General features: G+C 46.7%; 1 protein-coding gene across 4 annotated transcripts in view; it reads right to left on the reverse strand.

Annotated features, from left to right (window-relative positions):
- EPAS1 (endothelial PAS domain protein 1) overlaps nucleotides 1-17,371 on the reverse strand; it is an 87,039-nt gene that overhangs the window by 21,449 nt on the left and 48,219 nt on the right. For all 4 annotated transcript variants that reach the window (XR_011526106.1, XR_011526107.1, XM_070572755.1 and 1 more), the window contains exons 3-6: nucleotides 9,971-10,122; nucleotides 9,462-9,546; nucleotides 5,803-5,921; nucleotides 5,509-5,714 (exon numbers count right to left, since the gene is read on the reverse strand). Coding sequence is in view for 2 of the 4 variants with exons in the window: in XM_070572755.1 (XP_070428856.1) it covers nucleotides 5,509-5,714; nucleotides 5,803-5,921; nucleotides 9,462-9,546; nucleotides 9,971-10,122 (562 nt within the window). In the remaining 2 variants the exon portion in view is untranslated. The remainder of the gene's footprint in view (nucleotides 1-5,508; nucleotides 5,715-5,802; nucleotides 5,922-9,461; nucleotides 9,547-9,970; nucleotides 10,123-17,371) is intronic.

Here is a 17,371-nt window from a genome sequence, read left to right on the forward strand (position 1 = left end):
CCAGATTTTGTTTGCTTTAAATAACAGGACTTAAGCCTTGTATTTTCCTCCAATATTACACAGTTATGTAAAATCTATAGAACCAGCTCTGTAGTTGATGGAACATCAGTTTCCATCCCGTCAGTGTGATGTGTTACAGGTGGGGTGAATTTATGCGTAGGAGGGTAGCCCTGGCTCATCTGGGCCCATCCGTGCTCTGAGAGACACCAAATGCCACTGCTGCCTTGCATCACCTTGAAACATACGAGCAATAAGAGGAAATATGCCGTGAGTTGTAGAAGGAGGAATTTTTGAATTGTGACGTCTACTGAAGCTTGAAATAAATTCCAAAGGGAATTTGCAGAGCTGCCTGTTCCAGAGGGTGATTTAAGCAGACTGAATTAGACAGGATAACACATTTCACATATATACATATATATATACTCAAACTCTGTTAGGGCTGACTTCAGAACATTGTCATTTGGAGGACACACAGATGTACAAGGAGAGCACTTAAAAGTTTCTTTTAACTCAGGGATTTAAAGAAACACACCATACCCTCTTACATAAAATGTATAGAGAAAGGCTAATGTGTATGTCTACAAAAATATTTAGAATTGACTATATATGTGAAACTAAAAAACTACATGTAATATATTAATCTGAAAGATCACCTTGAATTTAAAAATGCCACTCATCCTCAAAAAAAGAAAAATAAAATTAAATGTATCTCAATATGCAATGAAAGTACATAATCTTTTACTATTAATTTGTATGAAGTCAGCCTATTTTCTTAAGACTTCAATACTATTGTCTTCCAGGTGTTTTGATGTGGGTGTTTTACAATTTATGGCTTTTTCTTATTTTCCTTTTTTTCCTTCTTGTTCTTCTCCCCAAAGGTCTCCCCCCGACCCCCCACCCCGCCAGTACATAGTTGTATATTCTAGTTGTAGGTCCTGCTGGCTCTGCTATGTGGGACACCACCTGAGTATGGCTTGACATGCAATGCTATGTTCATGCCCAGGATCCGAACTGGTGAAACCCTGGGCTGCCAAGCGGAGCACGTGAACTTAACCACTCGGCCACGGGGCCGGCCCCTCCTATTTTCTTTACTGACAATCTCTCTCTGATCTTCAACTGTCCTCTCACTTTTATCCCACCTTATCTGTACAAAAAGAATTCCTAACAAATTTCATTCACAGAAGTTGAAATGCAGACAACTTAGCAAACTGCAATGCCTGATATTATTAACCCTTATGTTGCCTTAATCTAATGACTAAACAGGGTTGCCCTCAAGTTCTCTATCTGGAAAGATTACATGATTCTCTCTGTTAATTTGAAATTTTTACTGGAATTTTGATAACCCTTCCCAGTGATACTGCTCCAATTCATTTAATTTGCTTTTATAATTAATTTCTAAGATACAAAATGACTCATAAAACTGACAAAGTCACAGTGGGATTATGTGAATTACAAACTCTTTCACAGTTATTGTCTTTTACCACTAGATGGCACCTCCACATGAATTTAAGAACCACCCCACTTTAAAGTTCAACTACTTGGGAACAACTTTTGTCTTCCTTTTGGGTGAATGGAATGCTCCATTTTGTACCATTCACTGTGGTTTCATTAAGCTGTTCATGTCGCAAACGTTAAACTCTTGGAGATCAGGAATTTCTCTTTTACTTCTTTGATGTAATAGTCTCTGTCCCAGGGTTAGAGACATAGCAGATGCTCAATAAACAGTTCATTAATTAGTTGCTCAGTATTTTAAAAACAGAGTACAACACATCTGTGTGTGTCATAAATGGAGATGAGATTGTCAATTACACTGATAATGAGGACATTCTTCTTCTTTAACCTTGCTACTCAACTTTTTCCCCTTGTCTAGAGCAGTTGACCATATATGCACAAATGTGATTGGCATATAAACTATTATAGAATTCACTTTTAAAATACTTACTATGTTTCAGATAATTAATACAAGACTTAATATGTCCTCTGACCCTTTATTAAGAAGAGCAAGACAAATGCATTTTGAACCATCTGCATTCCTTTATTCAATTTCAGATGTTCAGAATAGGTTGTTTCAGGTTCAGTTGATTTCGGAAACCTGAGAGTTAAACACAGGATTAGAGTTCCCTTTTCTCTCTTCTTCCTGTTTTATTTCTCTTCCCCCTTTCTTTCTTTTTGTCTTCATGACCCTTTTCTTTTTTTGTTTGATTATGCCTATGGTTTCAACATATCTAAGAAAAAATACCAAACAGCCTCAGAAGTGATTTTATGGATTCTAATTACCTTGTTTTCATCATATTTTTTCTAATTTTCCTTATGGGAAAATAATCCCCTTTGCAGGAAATCATAGCCCCTCATGTGTGTTCGATGTCATTAAATCTAGTGAATTCCCTGATTAAAAGGGAAAGCCCTCCTCCTCCCATTAGCTATCACATGTAAGTGTTGGTTTTTGAAGCATGGATCTCAGAAGGGTATTAAGGAAAAAATATGGTTGAGAGAGAGAATGCTTTTCTCCATCCCAATACAAAGAGTGAAAACAAAACAAGCTACCAAAACTGAAAAATCCCAGTCCTCATCAAAGCAATTGAGAAATAACGTTTAGGGATTAAGGACTTAAAATAGTCACTTTATAAACTGTCTAAGCCACGTCTGTGCCCTTGTCAACTAATCTGCTAATCGGTTAAACACAACTTCTGTGTGGCACAGCATTCTGTGTCTTTAAATGCCTCTGCTTTCATCTCTCCAGCACCACTGAATTCAGGGTTTGGGCCATGTAATTGCATTTCTGGAACGGCAAGATTTTGCTGAAAGTGCAATGCATCCAGCAGATCCTATAAGTAGTATCACCCTCTGTACTCTGAGTCACAAAGCCCTAAATCACCGGTTCCTTCAAGCGAGTTTCGACTCTGCCTCCCAGCCCTGAACCAAGCTAAGCAGCCAGCACAGGGGCTCCTCCCCTCGGTGTGTCCACCTCCTCTTCAACCACTGTTAGCCCCATTCATCGTGTTTTTTCCCCTCTTCTTTTTTTCAGGAAAGGATCTGAAACTCATTCAAAACAAGATAACGATGGATAACTTCGAATTACTCCTTACAGAGGATTTTTTTTTTCTTTAACAGGGATCAAAGTCTTAAGCTTAAAAAAAACCCAAAAAACCCTCTTTTTTATTATCCAGGGATGACAAGTTATTTTCTAGGACAGTAGGGTTTTCCCAGTGCTGGTGCGGTGACATCAGAGATGTGCTTCACCCACCGGGGCTACAGGCAGCTTTCGTCATCCACAGCCCTACAGCCGCTCCCAGGCTGTCTGGCTAAGGAGTTCAGAGCACCACCTCACCCCGGAGCCAGAGACATGCGGGCTAGGCAGCAGAATTTCCCCTGTCATCTTAGAAGATTATGGAAGGGGGTACACAGAACAAAACTGCGTCTTCTGCCCAGAATGTTCATGTGAATACAAAGACTGCATCTGGCAAACAACCTCACACACAACATGGACTTCTCTGATGCCTGCCTTTGGATATCTTCCTCTCTAATCATCATCATCATTACAGTAACAATCCTAACAACTATGATAAATACCGACTGTGTCAGTTCCAGGACAAAAGTCTTCATACATGACATTTTCTCCCTATGACGTTAGAGCATTTCTTTCTACTTATGTAACTACCCATGACCCCCAAAGAGCCCTGACCCTAGAGCCCTGGCACTATGGTGGTCAGAAGCTGGGGACAGGAATGACTCAAGGATATTTCACAAAAGTTCTTACATTGTGCCTGGAGTGGTGGCCAGTTCTAACAAGGGGCACCAGCCAATACCAGGTCAGTCTAGAATCAGGGGAAAGAAACTCAGCCTAGCCTGGAAAGTAGGACCCAACCCATGAAGACAGCCAGGTTACCCTGGGATGTCCAGCGGATGAGACAGAGGTGGGAGGGACTGGGGAAGGCTGCACAGGAGCTCTCTTCCTGGGGTCTGATGGCTTTCTGCTGGTGGGAAGGCAAGGCAGTTTCTTGTTAGAGGTCTCTCCTTTTTTCAGGTCCCCAGCTGCTACATGCCTCCAGAAGTGGCCCTTTGAGTTTATCAGGGAGACTTGCTTTGGAAGAGGGCAAGGATGGGGAGTAAGATACAAGCAGTAAGAAAAAGCCCCACAGCAGTTATGGTGTTTGTACTTTTCAAAGTGCTGTCATAGTGATCATCCATTTTACAACGATCCTGTAAAACAAGTTGAGAAACTACGATCATCTCCATATTAGAGAAGGGGAAGCCAAGATCTGAGGGTTTCTTGGGAAACCCTAGAAGGTGAGAGGAGAGTGATTGGAATGGTGCAGAGTTGCCATGAGAACTGTGACTCTGGCACAAAAATGGCGACTCTGGATCCTGCAGAAAGATGAGCTCAGGTTGGGAGATCCCTGCCCTGACGCCACATCCAGCGATACACTAGTCAGCAAGCCGCAGTGGCGTTTCCTCCAGCCAGGTCTACCTGGGCCCAGTCCCTTTCCTAGCTTTTCCTTCCCTCTCTGATGGTGGCCATTGCTCATGGCATCCATTCTTCCCTATCTTTCTCCTTCCGCCTCCAATCCTCCCACATTCCCGATTCTCCCACATTCCTGATGCCAGGGCACGGACAGGAGGGCAGAGGTGAAGCAGTGGGGCAGTCAGGAACTGTGGTGCAGCCTTAATGCCTCTCCCAACCCTCCTGTGACAACCCAAGCTCTTCCCCACGCGTTTCACGCCACCTTGAGCCAAGACCTAGAGCTGACGCAGACTTGCATGTGTGGTCTTAGATGCTCTTTCCACAACTTTAATAAGGAAACAATTTAGGGTAAGAATAACAGCTAACACTGAACACTTCATCTTGGATTTGAGCCTAGGCCGTCTCACCCCAGAACAGAAGCTCTTAACCCCTACACTCTCCCATAAGAGATTTCTAGTTGGGCCTGGCTTTGGGGGCTACAGTCTGGCTTAGCTCTCTTCATCAAAAAGCCTTCAAAACTAGGCTGGACAGCGGCCAGAATGGAGATGACATAGGAGGAGCAAAGGCTGAGGGAAGAGCTCATTAACAGCAGAGAACAAGTGAAAGCCATGCAGCCACAGGACAGTTTCCAGGGCAGAACCCAAAGCTCCCAGATGGCCTCTGAGTTGGGAGCACTGATGGAAATCTCTAGACCTTCGTCCCTTGGGGAAGCAGACTGGCCTGGAAATTTCCTCAGGAGCCTGATACATATGTGGAGGAATATGTACACACCACAATGATCAACAACGACAACAGAGCAATGACAACAGAGTCAAACACCAGAACAGTTCTGCAGAGCAACCCTGGCACTGTGTCAATGGGGGACCACCAAATATGGTATGGGGAACCCCTTAGCTGCACTGATGGGATGAAACAGTGACAGAGGCCCACAAACTCGCACCCAGTAATACAACATTTATGCCCCAGAGTCATGCCTTTGCCACAGGTACAACCACATACACACACACAGAGCCCTGCCCATGGCGCACACACTTCCTGGCCCCCACCTGTCGTCACAGTAGGTGAACTTCATGTCCATGCTGTGGCGGCTCAGGAAGGTCTTGCTATCCAGGGGGATGTCCATGTGGGACGGGTGCTGGATGGGTTCACACATGATGATGAGGCAGGAGAGCAGGGGCTCCTTGTAGCCACAGAGACTATTATGAGGGGGGCAGTTGTTGTAGACTTTCACCTGGCCAGTGCAGTGCAAGACCTGGAGACCAGCCATGGAGGGTCAGACGTGGGGCTGAGAGCATGGGGGGCACACCTGGGACTCCAACCCAGGCCTGACGTCGTCCTACCTTCCAGGTGGCTGACTTGAGGTTGACAGTTCGGCCTCTGTTGGTGACCGTGCACTTCATCCTCATGAAGAAGTCCCGTTCTGTGGACATGTCTTTGCTTTTCTTCCCAAAACCAGAGCCTGGATGGGGAAGGGTGGAGGGAACCAGTTGAACTTAGTTTTATGTTTATATTCAGAAGAGGGGCCCCACTGCAGTTTATCTTGGCAACGTGTTGTTCATATTTCTCAAGGATCTGCTCTCAGAGCCTGCCATGAATGCTGAGCACCATCTGAGCCTATGGACTAATGCTTTCTCATCTCCAGCTTGTCTTCCCAACTAGACTATAAGCTCCCTGAGGGTATGGGCTGTTCCATCCTTTTATTTCCCACTGCGCCTAGCACAGGGTCAGTGCTCACTTCAGAGCGATGAAGCCTTGAGTGACTGTTAGCCATAATCTCAGCAAACTTCTCCTGGGGCAGGCCCACGGTCCCTAGAAGGAATTCTAAGGGACAGTCTGGGTGAGGACACAATTACTCCAAGGGATAAAGCTCTCAGGTTGGAAATGTCTCTCAGACCCCCCTGTCTTTTCTTCATTCCTGTCCCTCAGGAATTTGAACCCTCCAGTGCCCTATTTTCAACCTTGCATTCAGAATACTGTACTGTCAGCATTCTCCCTAAAGTGACATATGTCAAGGGTCAAGAGAGACCTCTGGTCCAAATCTCCTAGGGTTTGGTGAGCAAGTTCACTGTGAGGATTAACTCAACACGGATCATATCTTTTCTCAGACAGGATATTAAGTAAATCACTAAGAATTAAATAAATTATTAAATAATCACAAAGAATTAAATAAATCACCAAGACAAACAACACAGCTTCCTTCCTTATAGTCTCTAAAAAGCCTGCCCATTCAGCACTTTTCTCACTTTTTGAGAACAAAGTGATGAATGCAGTAAGTGCTAGCCGAGTGCCCCTTGTCCATGTCTAAATTCTACACCCGAATGCCTACACCACCACCAGCTCCCTCCTGGACCTTCCAAGGTTTGCTCTTGCCCCTTGCCCAGCATCACAGAACAATCCAGAGCCTTGTTTCAAATAGTCACTCCCCTCCCTCCAGGGATGGCCACCAGCCCCTGCACCTAAACCTCCAGAAGGTGGTGATTTATTTGACTCACATATCCCCAAAGACCTATGTATCAAATCGTATCACCTTTGAATCTATATTAAACATCCCTAGGAAAGCCCAGTAAGTAATAGACCAAATGGTCAATCTTTTTTTTAAGAGCAAATATTCCTCCATCACCATTAGAAAACCATCTCTCCCATACTTAATTACATTTCTTACAATTTCAATTTTCATAGGTGGGGTATGCATATCATGAGATATTCTTGTATCCCAGGGCCTGAACCCACCACCAGGACTAGCTCAGGTGTTGGGGATCAGTAGGCTGGAGGGATTCATTTGTGGCTGGGGCGTGTGTTATTATTGTGGCCTCCTAACTTGTTAACCTCTGGATTCTCCTCATTCTGCCATTTGATTATCTTTCTAAACAGCTACAATCAGATTTCCCCACACCCCTGCTCAAAAACTTTCAATAGCTGCCCTCTGTCTATAGGATAAAGTTCGAGGCCCTCCACCTGGCCTTCAAAGCCTTCCACAATCTGCCTCCTGGCCTTATCTTCCTCGAGGTGCTCACCCTAACCCTTTGCTTCCAGATCCTGAGTCTACCCAGGCCGGCACCTTCAATGAGGATCTGCTGATTCATTGAGTTTGATCCCAAGTCCTCGATACATGACCAAGAGACCTAAAGTTCTACTCAGATAAATAAAGCAGAATTCTGCTGTGAACCATGACACTTGAGAGCTGGAAGGTCCTAGACTTTGTCTGCTCCAATACCATCAATTTGACAAGAAAGACTCTGAGGAATAGAGCCATGAAGTGACTTGGTTCAGGTCACATGGTCAGACTGACATGAGGATCAGTGGTTGAACTGGGACTGAAAACCCAAGGGCTAAAAGGTTTCTGGAGTGAAAAATAAATGAAAGATTTTGGTTTTCTCAGGCTTCTAGCACCTGGCTTAGAAAGGGATTTAGAATGTCTGGTAGCCCCTTCCTCATAGAACCAAACAAGACTTTCTCAGCAGCACAGACAAGACACTGAACAGGCCATGGAGTGCTCTCCAGCCTGTGTACTGTAGGAGCCAGATGGCCTGAGGCCTTCAGGTGGCAGAGCAGAGGGGCTGGTGAGAAGTTGGTGGTGGGGGAGGGGCTGTTGTAATTCTGCGCTTTGCAGGCTCAGTGTGTAACGAGGGTGGAAGTGGGCCAATGAAGTGTCTGCTTTTGCAGCACGTGCAGCAACAACAGCCCAACCTTACAGGCTTGGTACCACTGCCTCTGTTATTCAGGTTGTACAAGAACACACCCCATGGCGGTGACAGGTGAGAGATATTAAAGGAGATATCAAGACATGGGCAGAATCTGCCCAGGGCAGTGATCGAATCTCAGGTTCAGAAGAGACTTTGAAAGTGTTGGGGCCGCACTTCTGCTCAAAGCTTCAGTTCTCTTGACAATATCCCCATTTGTGCCTTTGCTTGAATGTCCCCAGTTACAAGAAGTAGCAGCTCTGATTGTCATTGCAAAGTCCTTTCTGCCTGAATGGTCCCTTCCATCCAGTGACATCTGCTGGATGCCCCCACAGGTAGGCTGCAGCACACATGACCTTTTAAATCTCTTCTCCATCAAAATCTACCTGCCCTATGTCTTATCACCAGGGGACCAGATTCATTCCTTGGCTCCTGGAGCTAGTCTCCAAAGATGGCCCCACTGAACCGTGCCTCCTGATATTCACAGCCTTGTGTAGTTCCCTCCCACACTGAATCGGGGCTGGCCTATAACTCACTCTACCAACAGAATGGGGCAGAGTGATGCTGTGCCAGTTTCAGGACTAAGCCTTCAGAAGCCCTGGCAGTTTCTACTTTTGCACTTTTGAGAGCCCTAAGCTGCTATGTAAGGTGTCTGGCTACTCTGGAGACACCTTATGGAGAGGGAGAGGCTCTGAGACTCCACGGAGTGAGAGAGAGGTCCAGCTGTGCCAGCAACCCCGCTGACTCCCAGCTTCCAGATAATGGCCACAAGGTCCCAGAAGTGTGGGTGAGACATCTTGGTCATCCCATCTTGTCCAGCCCCCAGATGACGGCAGCCCAGCTGACATCACATGGAGCAAAAGAACCACCCACAGAACCCACAGAATCATGAAAGGTAATAAAATGATTGTTTAAACCACTATGTTTGTGGTGGTTTGTTACACAGCAATAGACAACTGCAATAGTTCCCATGAACATTTTAGTACATTCAAGTTTACTGGTTTGGATGGCATCACTTGGCAGAGATGCTGGACTCTCAGGTGATGAAACCGCCTGGAGACAGTGTCCTAACCCAAAGGAGTATCCTAATAGTGTGATATCAGCACCATGAAGGGCCAGCAAGAGATAGTTCTGAGTACTAGGTTCTTTCAGTGCCCTCCATCTCATCTCACAGGCTCTGCTAGATTTTTAAGGATGCCAGTTTTTTCTGGATCATGATGGCCATGATCCATCAATCCTACATTTGTAGGCAGAGGGAATGCAGATCTCCTCCTAGGTGGTGGAAGAAGGACGGGAATACACAATGAAGAATACTTTACCATTTTTGAGACTCAGGTTCTCACGGATCTCCTCATGGTCACAGGGATGAGTGAAGTCAAAGATACTATGTCCTGTTAGCTCCACCTGTTCCAAAAACAAAGCTGGGCTTCATTATTCCTAACCCTGAAGAAGTTTCCATGAAGAAGCTGAGCCACCTTCCAGATTTGGAGGCAGGGAGAAGACTGAATCAGGTTTTCTCATATTCCAACCAAGCATTGGGTCCACAAACATACAGATGTAATAGAGGCCGTTATGACAGAGACTTGATTCACAAGGACTGGCTTGTTAATGTAATCAGCAGAGCCATCCACCAGGATGGCCATCAGCAATGCCAAACCCAACGCCAGGGGCTGGGAGTATGTTCCCGAGGCTTGTGGCCTGAGAGCAGAGAGGAGCAAGGTGAGTACAGCAAGGAGAGGTCAGAAGCGGGTGATCAGAAACTTCCACTAATTTCTACCCCCAAACGGAAACATTTTCCCCTTTTGAAAGAGTCAGAGGAGGGTGTCACCTGTGTGAGTCCCATGAACTTGCTGATGTTTTCTGACAGAAAGATCATGTCGCCATCTTGGGTCACCACGGCAATGAAACCCTCCAAGGCTTTCAGGTACAAGTTGTCCATCTGCTGGTCAGCCTCAGCTTCAGACTCATTTTCAGAGCAAACTGGAAAGAGAAGGGGTTGGATGGCTTGCATGAATTTGGTGTTAAAACAGATATAAGTGGCTTGGATGAATGTCTGCCAGGGATGACTCAAAGGCATTAAGTGGACTTTTCTGGGTACGCACATTGCCAACCCTCTAAGTGTCTACTGCATGCCCAAGCAGCAGGCATTTGATGGGCAACACTACACAGGGGACAACCTGCCGGGGGCTTTGTGGGCAGTACAGTTGCAGTGGAGGTCACACCTGAGGTACTAGTGGTAATGGCGGCAGTAGCGGTCATTCATGGAACAGCACTCAGAATAGTAGTAGGAACAATAATTTCTGCTGCTAATGTATATTGAGCACGACCACATATCAGGAACTGCACTGAGCACGCTATAGAATCTTTACAACTTCTATGAGGCAGGTACTATTCTTTGTCTCATCTTACAGATGAGGCTTAGAGAGATGACGTCATTTTCCTGAGGTTATAAAGGTTGTAGCTAGTGGACTCAGGCAGCTGAACCCAGAACCACACTCCTAACCATTTATAGGCTTTGGAGTCAAATAAACACAGATTCTATTCCTCCTATTAGGTTACAACTCTGGGTAAGTTACTACCTCTTTGAACCTCAGTTTCTTCATCAGCTAAATGGGGATAATAATTTCCATCTCTTTTGAGTTATAGGGATTAAATAAATATGTAAAATGTCGAACATGGTACCCATCAATCGTGAATTCATTTCCCCTTCTGCTCTCTCTACGATACTGTCACTGCCCTCAAATTGCTCAAAGCCTAGAGGGGGGATGTGTAACACACAGAGACGCAAATCTAAGTAAAAACTCAAGGGCAAGAGGGCTGGGAACCCAAAAAGGAGTGTAGCCAGTAAGTGCTCAAAGGTTCAGAGGAAGATGAGGTTGCTTTGGGGTGGTCAAAGACAACTGTTCCAAAGAAGGGGATTTGAGAAGACTCATGACAAACAGGGATTTCACTCTGTAAGATGCAGGAAGGGCTTTCTGGGCCTGGTGCGTTGGGCAGACACTGGAAACCATGGAGGTGGCAGAGCCTGGAGTGAGCTCCCTCTCAGGAATGAGAAGAGGCCCAGCTGGCTACAGAGAAGGGTCCATTTCCCAGTCTCAGTGACTGGGCTGGTGAGGTGGGTCCAGTGTCCTGGAGGAGTGGCATCTCACAGCATTGCTGTGGGGAGATTTATCGGGTAATGGCATGCAGAACAGTTTGGAAAGAGTAAGGAGCAGAGTTGCAAAATTGCATGAGGCAACCAACTGCATTAAGGGCGGGCTTCAGAGGTGCTTGCTGGGGGCAACGTGGCAAAGCACCCACCCCCAACTAACCACTGCGAGGGGCCCTGGCCTATCGAGTGCACATGTACTTTCCGTAAAACGTAGACTCAGCTCTTGTCCCAGAAAAATAAGGCCCCAGGCCTGAGGCCCTTGGCTGTTATCCTCAGACCCAGACTTTATTTCGGCCCCACCTCTCCTAACTCATCATTTAACTGCAAGCATACGTTTACTCATAAAAATCTGTATTCATCCAGTACAAACATCAAGCCAAGTATGTCTCACTTAATTTACAGAACAAGGGGATTAGAGAGTAATTTGTCACTTATAAAAGTTAATATTCACTTAACTAAAAGGAGTCTTTCAAGTTGAGACTGTTTTAAGGAATGTGAAATGCAATTAGATTTATGGGCCACTTGGCAAGGGACACATGGATACTGTGAAATGAGGTTCAAGGGCCTTTCTGCGAGGGCACTGGATTTATTTGGTTCTCCTTTCTCTTTTCCCTTGAGCCCCTAAATTTAAGCTCTGGGCTATACACCGTTATTCCTCAAGAAGAACAAATCCAAATTAGGAGATGTTCCTACCAATGGGCTTCAATGGCACCACTGGGGACCAGTCACCTTCAGGACACAGGATCAGTGACTGTGCCAGAGTCACAGATGCTGCTATTTCCACAGGGGAACAGGGCAGGCCTGTCCAGAAACAGGCCAGCCTTTAGAGCCAAGAGTTGGACTATACAGAGTAGCATCCTGGTGACTTTCCCCGTTTTGCTAAAATGTGGAACAAAATGAGGGAAATTCTCTCCTTTTCAAACCCTGGCTGAGGCAGCTGGCCTATGGGAGGGGAGGCTATACCACACACATACCCACACTCGATCCCTGCTTAGGGTCTCTGCCAACTAACTAGTGAGCTGAAGTGATGATAATGGACCAAAGTCCCAGGTCCGGGGATGCCACTGCCCATGAAGTGCTCCCAGTTAACATCTACATTTACACGGGGCTTTAGGAGAAATAATAACTTGAGTCAGTGCTTTCAAATTTGAGCACGCACCAGAATCACTTGGAGGGCTTGCCAAAACAAGGATTTCTGGGCCAGGGGCTACTACATAATTTGTGGGGCCCAGGGAAATGTAAAAACATGGGACCTCTTGCTGAAAAGTTAAACTATGCCTGGGGCACTTCTAAGTGTGGAGCGCTAGGGACTGTGAAAGGTCACAGCTCGTGCAACCGGCCCAGGTGGGCCCCTCCCCAGAGCTCCTGATTTGGGAAGTCTCAGGTGGGGGCTGCAAATCTGTCGTTCTAGCAAGTGCCCAGGTGATGTGGACGATGCTGGCCCTAGGACCACAGGTTGAGAATCGCTGCCTTAACTCAAGGTCCTACGAGTGACCCTAAAGCTAGGAAAAATCAGCCTATTTTGGCAGGTGGTGACCTATTTTGGGGACGGGTGAGGAGAGGTTTTCAGCACCATTTAAATCACATCAGAGAGGTGACCACCTTCTAGACAGCAGAGGTCAGCCTGTGAGTCCTGGCAATTTGAGAGGATTTTTTCTCTTTAATTTCTTTGATCTCAGTGGCAACACTGACTTCAAAATCTGGAGTAATCCCAAGACAACCCTATTTGGGTTAACTAGGACCAGAGGAAATAGTTCTGCTTAAAATTTCCTGTTTTTAACAGTTCCAACACAGCCAAACTGGTTTCCATCCATGCCCAGGACACTTGCTTCCAGGAGGTGGCGAAATTGGTTACAGTCGCTGGCCAGTCGGCCTCTGGGAGGGAGGCAAGGGGCACTCAGGGGCCACGAATGGAAACAGAACATCTTAGAACTGAAGTCGTGATGGCTGGGGGACCAGGAAGCCAGCAGACTGGCCCCCAGCGACCCTGGGACAGCCAGGCCTCTTTCCTCTGTGGAACTATTTGCTCCCGCAGCACCTGCTTATCCTCCTGGGGGCTTCTGAAGGAACCTGGCCAGCTGGCTGTCAGCCTGGAGCTGAGGGTAAGCACTGCGGCCCGGGGCAGACCTTTGCCTGAGGGCCAGGGGCTCGCGCACATGACCCCTGCTGAAGACGGCTCTGCCTTTTCTCCCGCTTCGCCCCGTGAACGCCATGCCTTCCCGCCTGTAGCACTAATCTCTGACACAGCGTTAGGCACAGAGAAAATCCCCTCCTCCACTACAGTTATCACACTCCTCCTGTGTGTCTGCCCTATGCTGGGCACAAAGCAGGGAATCAGTCAGGCCATCTGTCAATAAGTGTCACTTACTATGTGCTCAGTCCTGTCCTAGGGAAAGTCAGGGACACCGGGAGGTGTAGGAACAATCCTTTTCCTCAAGGAATCTACAGACCGGTGGGGAAGACAAAGATAAACCGCTGTGAGGTTACACAACAAGCCGGAAGAAATCTTTGGAGCCGAATAAAGAGGAGCCCACAGCAGGTGCTCCATAAGCCCCCAACGGGGTTTGTAAATCGCCTTGGGTTCTAGGTCTCAGTTACTTGCTTCCAAGGACCCTTCAGGCTCTGACCCCAAAGAAGAGGGACAGGCCATCGAAATCAGAGGCCCTCTGCTGAGGTGAGGCATGCTCAGCGTGGGGAGCACAACAAGATTCTTTAATGCTAAAAATAGCCCAGTAAACAGGCTTTGATGACTCCCCACAGCCAGGATATGCGCGGGCTGAGGTTTCGGAGCACTTTTTCCGGAGCACCGCTCATTTCCTTCAGGCAGCACCACCCAGGTGGGGCAGGACCCCATGGGCAGCAGGAGCTGGGCGTCTGGGGTGAGCGGGCAGAGTGGTAGGGGAGACGATCCTGCCCGGGTCTCTGCGCCCAGACTGTCACAAGTGCTGCTGGTCAGGATGCATTTTTATTCCATCAGGGCCATTTTCCCTCGGTGTTTCCCACTCTGAGAAGTTCCAGGACTGCTCTGACTGTTCCTAAAACCATTCTGATGTGATCTGCCCGGCTCTGATGGGCTTGGCTGACAGTCACCACTCGGTTGTCATCACAGGGGTTTTCCTTTTAAACAGAGTCCTCCCCTCCTGCTCTCCCAGGCCCACAGACCTGCCATTAACCCCTGTCCTGGGTGTGATGCCTGCAAGAGCAGGCCCAGGCAAGCCAGGAGGAAATTATTTTTAGATCACCTACTGGATCATTAGCCACACCTTTAAACCCCACTATTACACCAGGCAGCAGGCTTGGGCAACCTCACATATCTGGCAGAAGGCATTGATCTTACTGGTCTCCCCAAAGGGCCTTGAAAGTCCACCATTAGAGATTCACTCCTGTGTTCTTTACATAACTTTTTATCTTCTCTTACTTCTCTGTATAACCTTTCATAAGATGTAGCACAAGGCTGGGGTCATCAAATACCTGCTGACTGACCAGACTTTTCTGGTTTAAGTTAAGGGAATGATGTGAACAAGGTCAGTATCTCTAGAAGAGCTTGTATATTAGCCGCTCTTAGCCGTTAACATCCTAGCATGAATCAGCTTGTTGGCGCCTCTCCAAACAGGATAGAAAAAGGCCTTGGTTTGGAGGGTGGGTGGGGCAAGGGGTGGGACGGTAAAAAGGTAGGGGTGACAGCCTGGGACAAGAAGTCTGAAAGCGGGGCATAAGAAGGCACCAGAAACCATGTCTGCCTCCACAGTTGTCCCTCTGGTCCCACTTTTCCTTCATGGAAAGGTCACGGTAAAACTCTGAAATCACTTGTCCCACATTTTAATGTCTTTCCCTCAGTCGTCTAGAGATCATGAAATCATAGTCTCTTATTAAGACTGCTGTCTCCACCAAGCAAATGTCAATGAAGCAATAATAAACCTGACATTTCTCTTTAGAAACCTTGCTTCACCTTGACCTCCAGCTCTCGTGTAAAACGAATTTGATCTCCCCAAGCACTAGTGTGGCGAAGCCAAAAATCAATTTTCTAGTGAAAAGCCACTTTTGCATATTTACTGCTGTTGGGGGCCCTCCCAATGCAGAAGCCAGCCTCATCTGATCACAGTTTTGTGGGGCTCATCTTGAAAGAGGCTTTGAGACAATCAAGCGGTATTTCCACTGATGTTCCCGTCAGAGTGTGTTCTGTTCTCGGCCCAGCGTGGAAGCTAATATCATAAAGCTATTGTTTCAGTTCGCTTCCTGTGATACGAATCTCAATCGGTGGCCCAGACTCCCAGCCTGGATTTCTCAGCGTTGAGGTTTCCTCTCCAACATTCCCACACAGAAAAGCCTACTGTGAAAATCAAAGGGAAACGTGTTACTAAGTAAAGAAGAAACTTTTCTAAAGCAAAACCTGGTCTTTTTTAGCCTTTTGAACTCTGAGGTATGCACCCAGCTATTTCCTATTACGAAGTGAGCCAACATGGGTGCTCACCTTTGTTAGAAATGCTTCCATAACGAATCTATGGTTTGTTTTGACTTGGAAAAGCTTAGCAACTCTGGATTTTGAGAGAAATTGCCAAAAGGTGGGTAAGAGGGCAGTAAGGGCTCACATTGGGTTTTCCTTTACACCATTTCTCCAGAAGCCTACACTTATTATAAATCAACTTAACTGTTCATAATAACTTGAATTTCTAAGCTATAACTTCATGAGAGCCTACTATGTGGCAAGCAAGAGGATTCGGGCCTTTATATCTATCATCTCAATCCTCCAACAGCAAGGTAAGCACTGTTATTCCTTTCGTGCAGATGAGAAAGCAAAGCTCAAAGACAGCAAAGACATTTTTTCACAAAGACACAGAGAAAGAAGGAGCCAAACTGAGCTTCCAATGCAGGTCTGCCTGCCCACAGATCCTGCACCCCTTTTCGTTGCACTGCATACTTTTAAAAAGCAAAATATGATTGAGAAAGAAAAGATCCTGTCTCACATACAATTCCTGACAACACCTTCAACTGGTCTAACGCGGCAGGAGTCTAGAAGCGAGGAGGAAAAGGGGAATGCTGAAAAGCCCTCTATCTCGCCCTCCCCCAGGCCGTGCGAGTTTTACAACTGCTCCATCAAGGACGCCAGGACCAGATGGCCAAATGTAGACACTTTTTATCCTTTGCTGTCATTTCTTTCCTTGGGACAGAGAGGATGAGAGCTGACACGCTGAGGGTTCTGGTTGGTCTGTGGCCAAGCCCAGCCAGAGGGCAGGCAGTTTGTGTCCACAACTTGCAACAGCTCCTGAGTAGGGTGTGTGACGTTTTGCTGTGGCCACTCTGGTCCTGTCTCCTCCACTGTGTATGGCACACAGGGGGTTTACCCCAGCACACAAGCAGGCAGACGTGCTCAGAAGGCCCAGCCTCTTCCCCCAATGCCCAGCCCTTGTCAACAGCTTCACTTGACCAGGTTTGCAGAATGCTCCTTCCCTCCCATGTCTGTCTTTCCCCCCATGGACCAACATTCAAAAAGTCTTGAATTCCAGGAGAGATTCACTGTGTACTAAATGTGTGATGGGCAACGTCAACGTTTCTGTACCTCACTTCTCATCATCTGTGAAATGAGGAGAAATGTTCAGCAAGTCCAAATACAATCAGAGAGGTGTCCCCGGATTAATATATTACTCCTTTTGGGGCTCTCTGTTGGTGGAGGAATGGGGGTGGTGGTGGAAGGAAGCAATGATTAACCCAAAGGAATCAATGTCTAAGAGTAGAATTTCTAGTACCATACCAGGGAAGCTGAGGAGATGTTTCTAGGTGTAAGGATGGGGTCTCCATCTAGTCATTAAATCCTCCACTGCTTACTCTATGTATATGTAAAGATGATTCCAACACTACCAGACACTGCCCTCACCTGTCCAGGAAGACAAGCCTCATATGTGCCCTGTGATGGCATCTCCAGGCCTTTCTTATACTTCAGCCCATTGTTCCCTCTTTCTGTAGCATCTACGACGATGAATCTGCCATTGCCTCACATTGTTTCTTTGAAAGTATTTATAGAGCATCTTTGCTCTTCGGTCCTCCCCCGTCCTCTCTTTTCCGAGACTCCTTAGACTTGCA

Source organism: Equus przewalskii, chromosome 14, assembly GCF_037783145.1.
Source record: "Equus przewalskii isolate Varuska chromosome 14, EquPr2, whole genome shotgun sequence".
NCBI classification, from domain to species: Eukaryota; Metazoa; Chordata; class Mammalia; order Perissodactyla; family Equidae; genus Equus; species Equus przewalskii.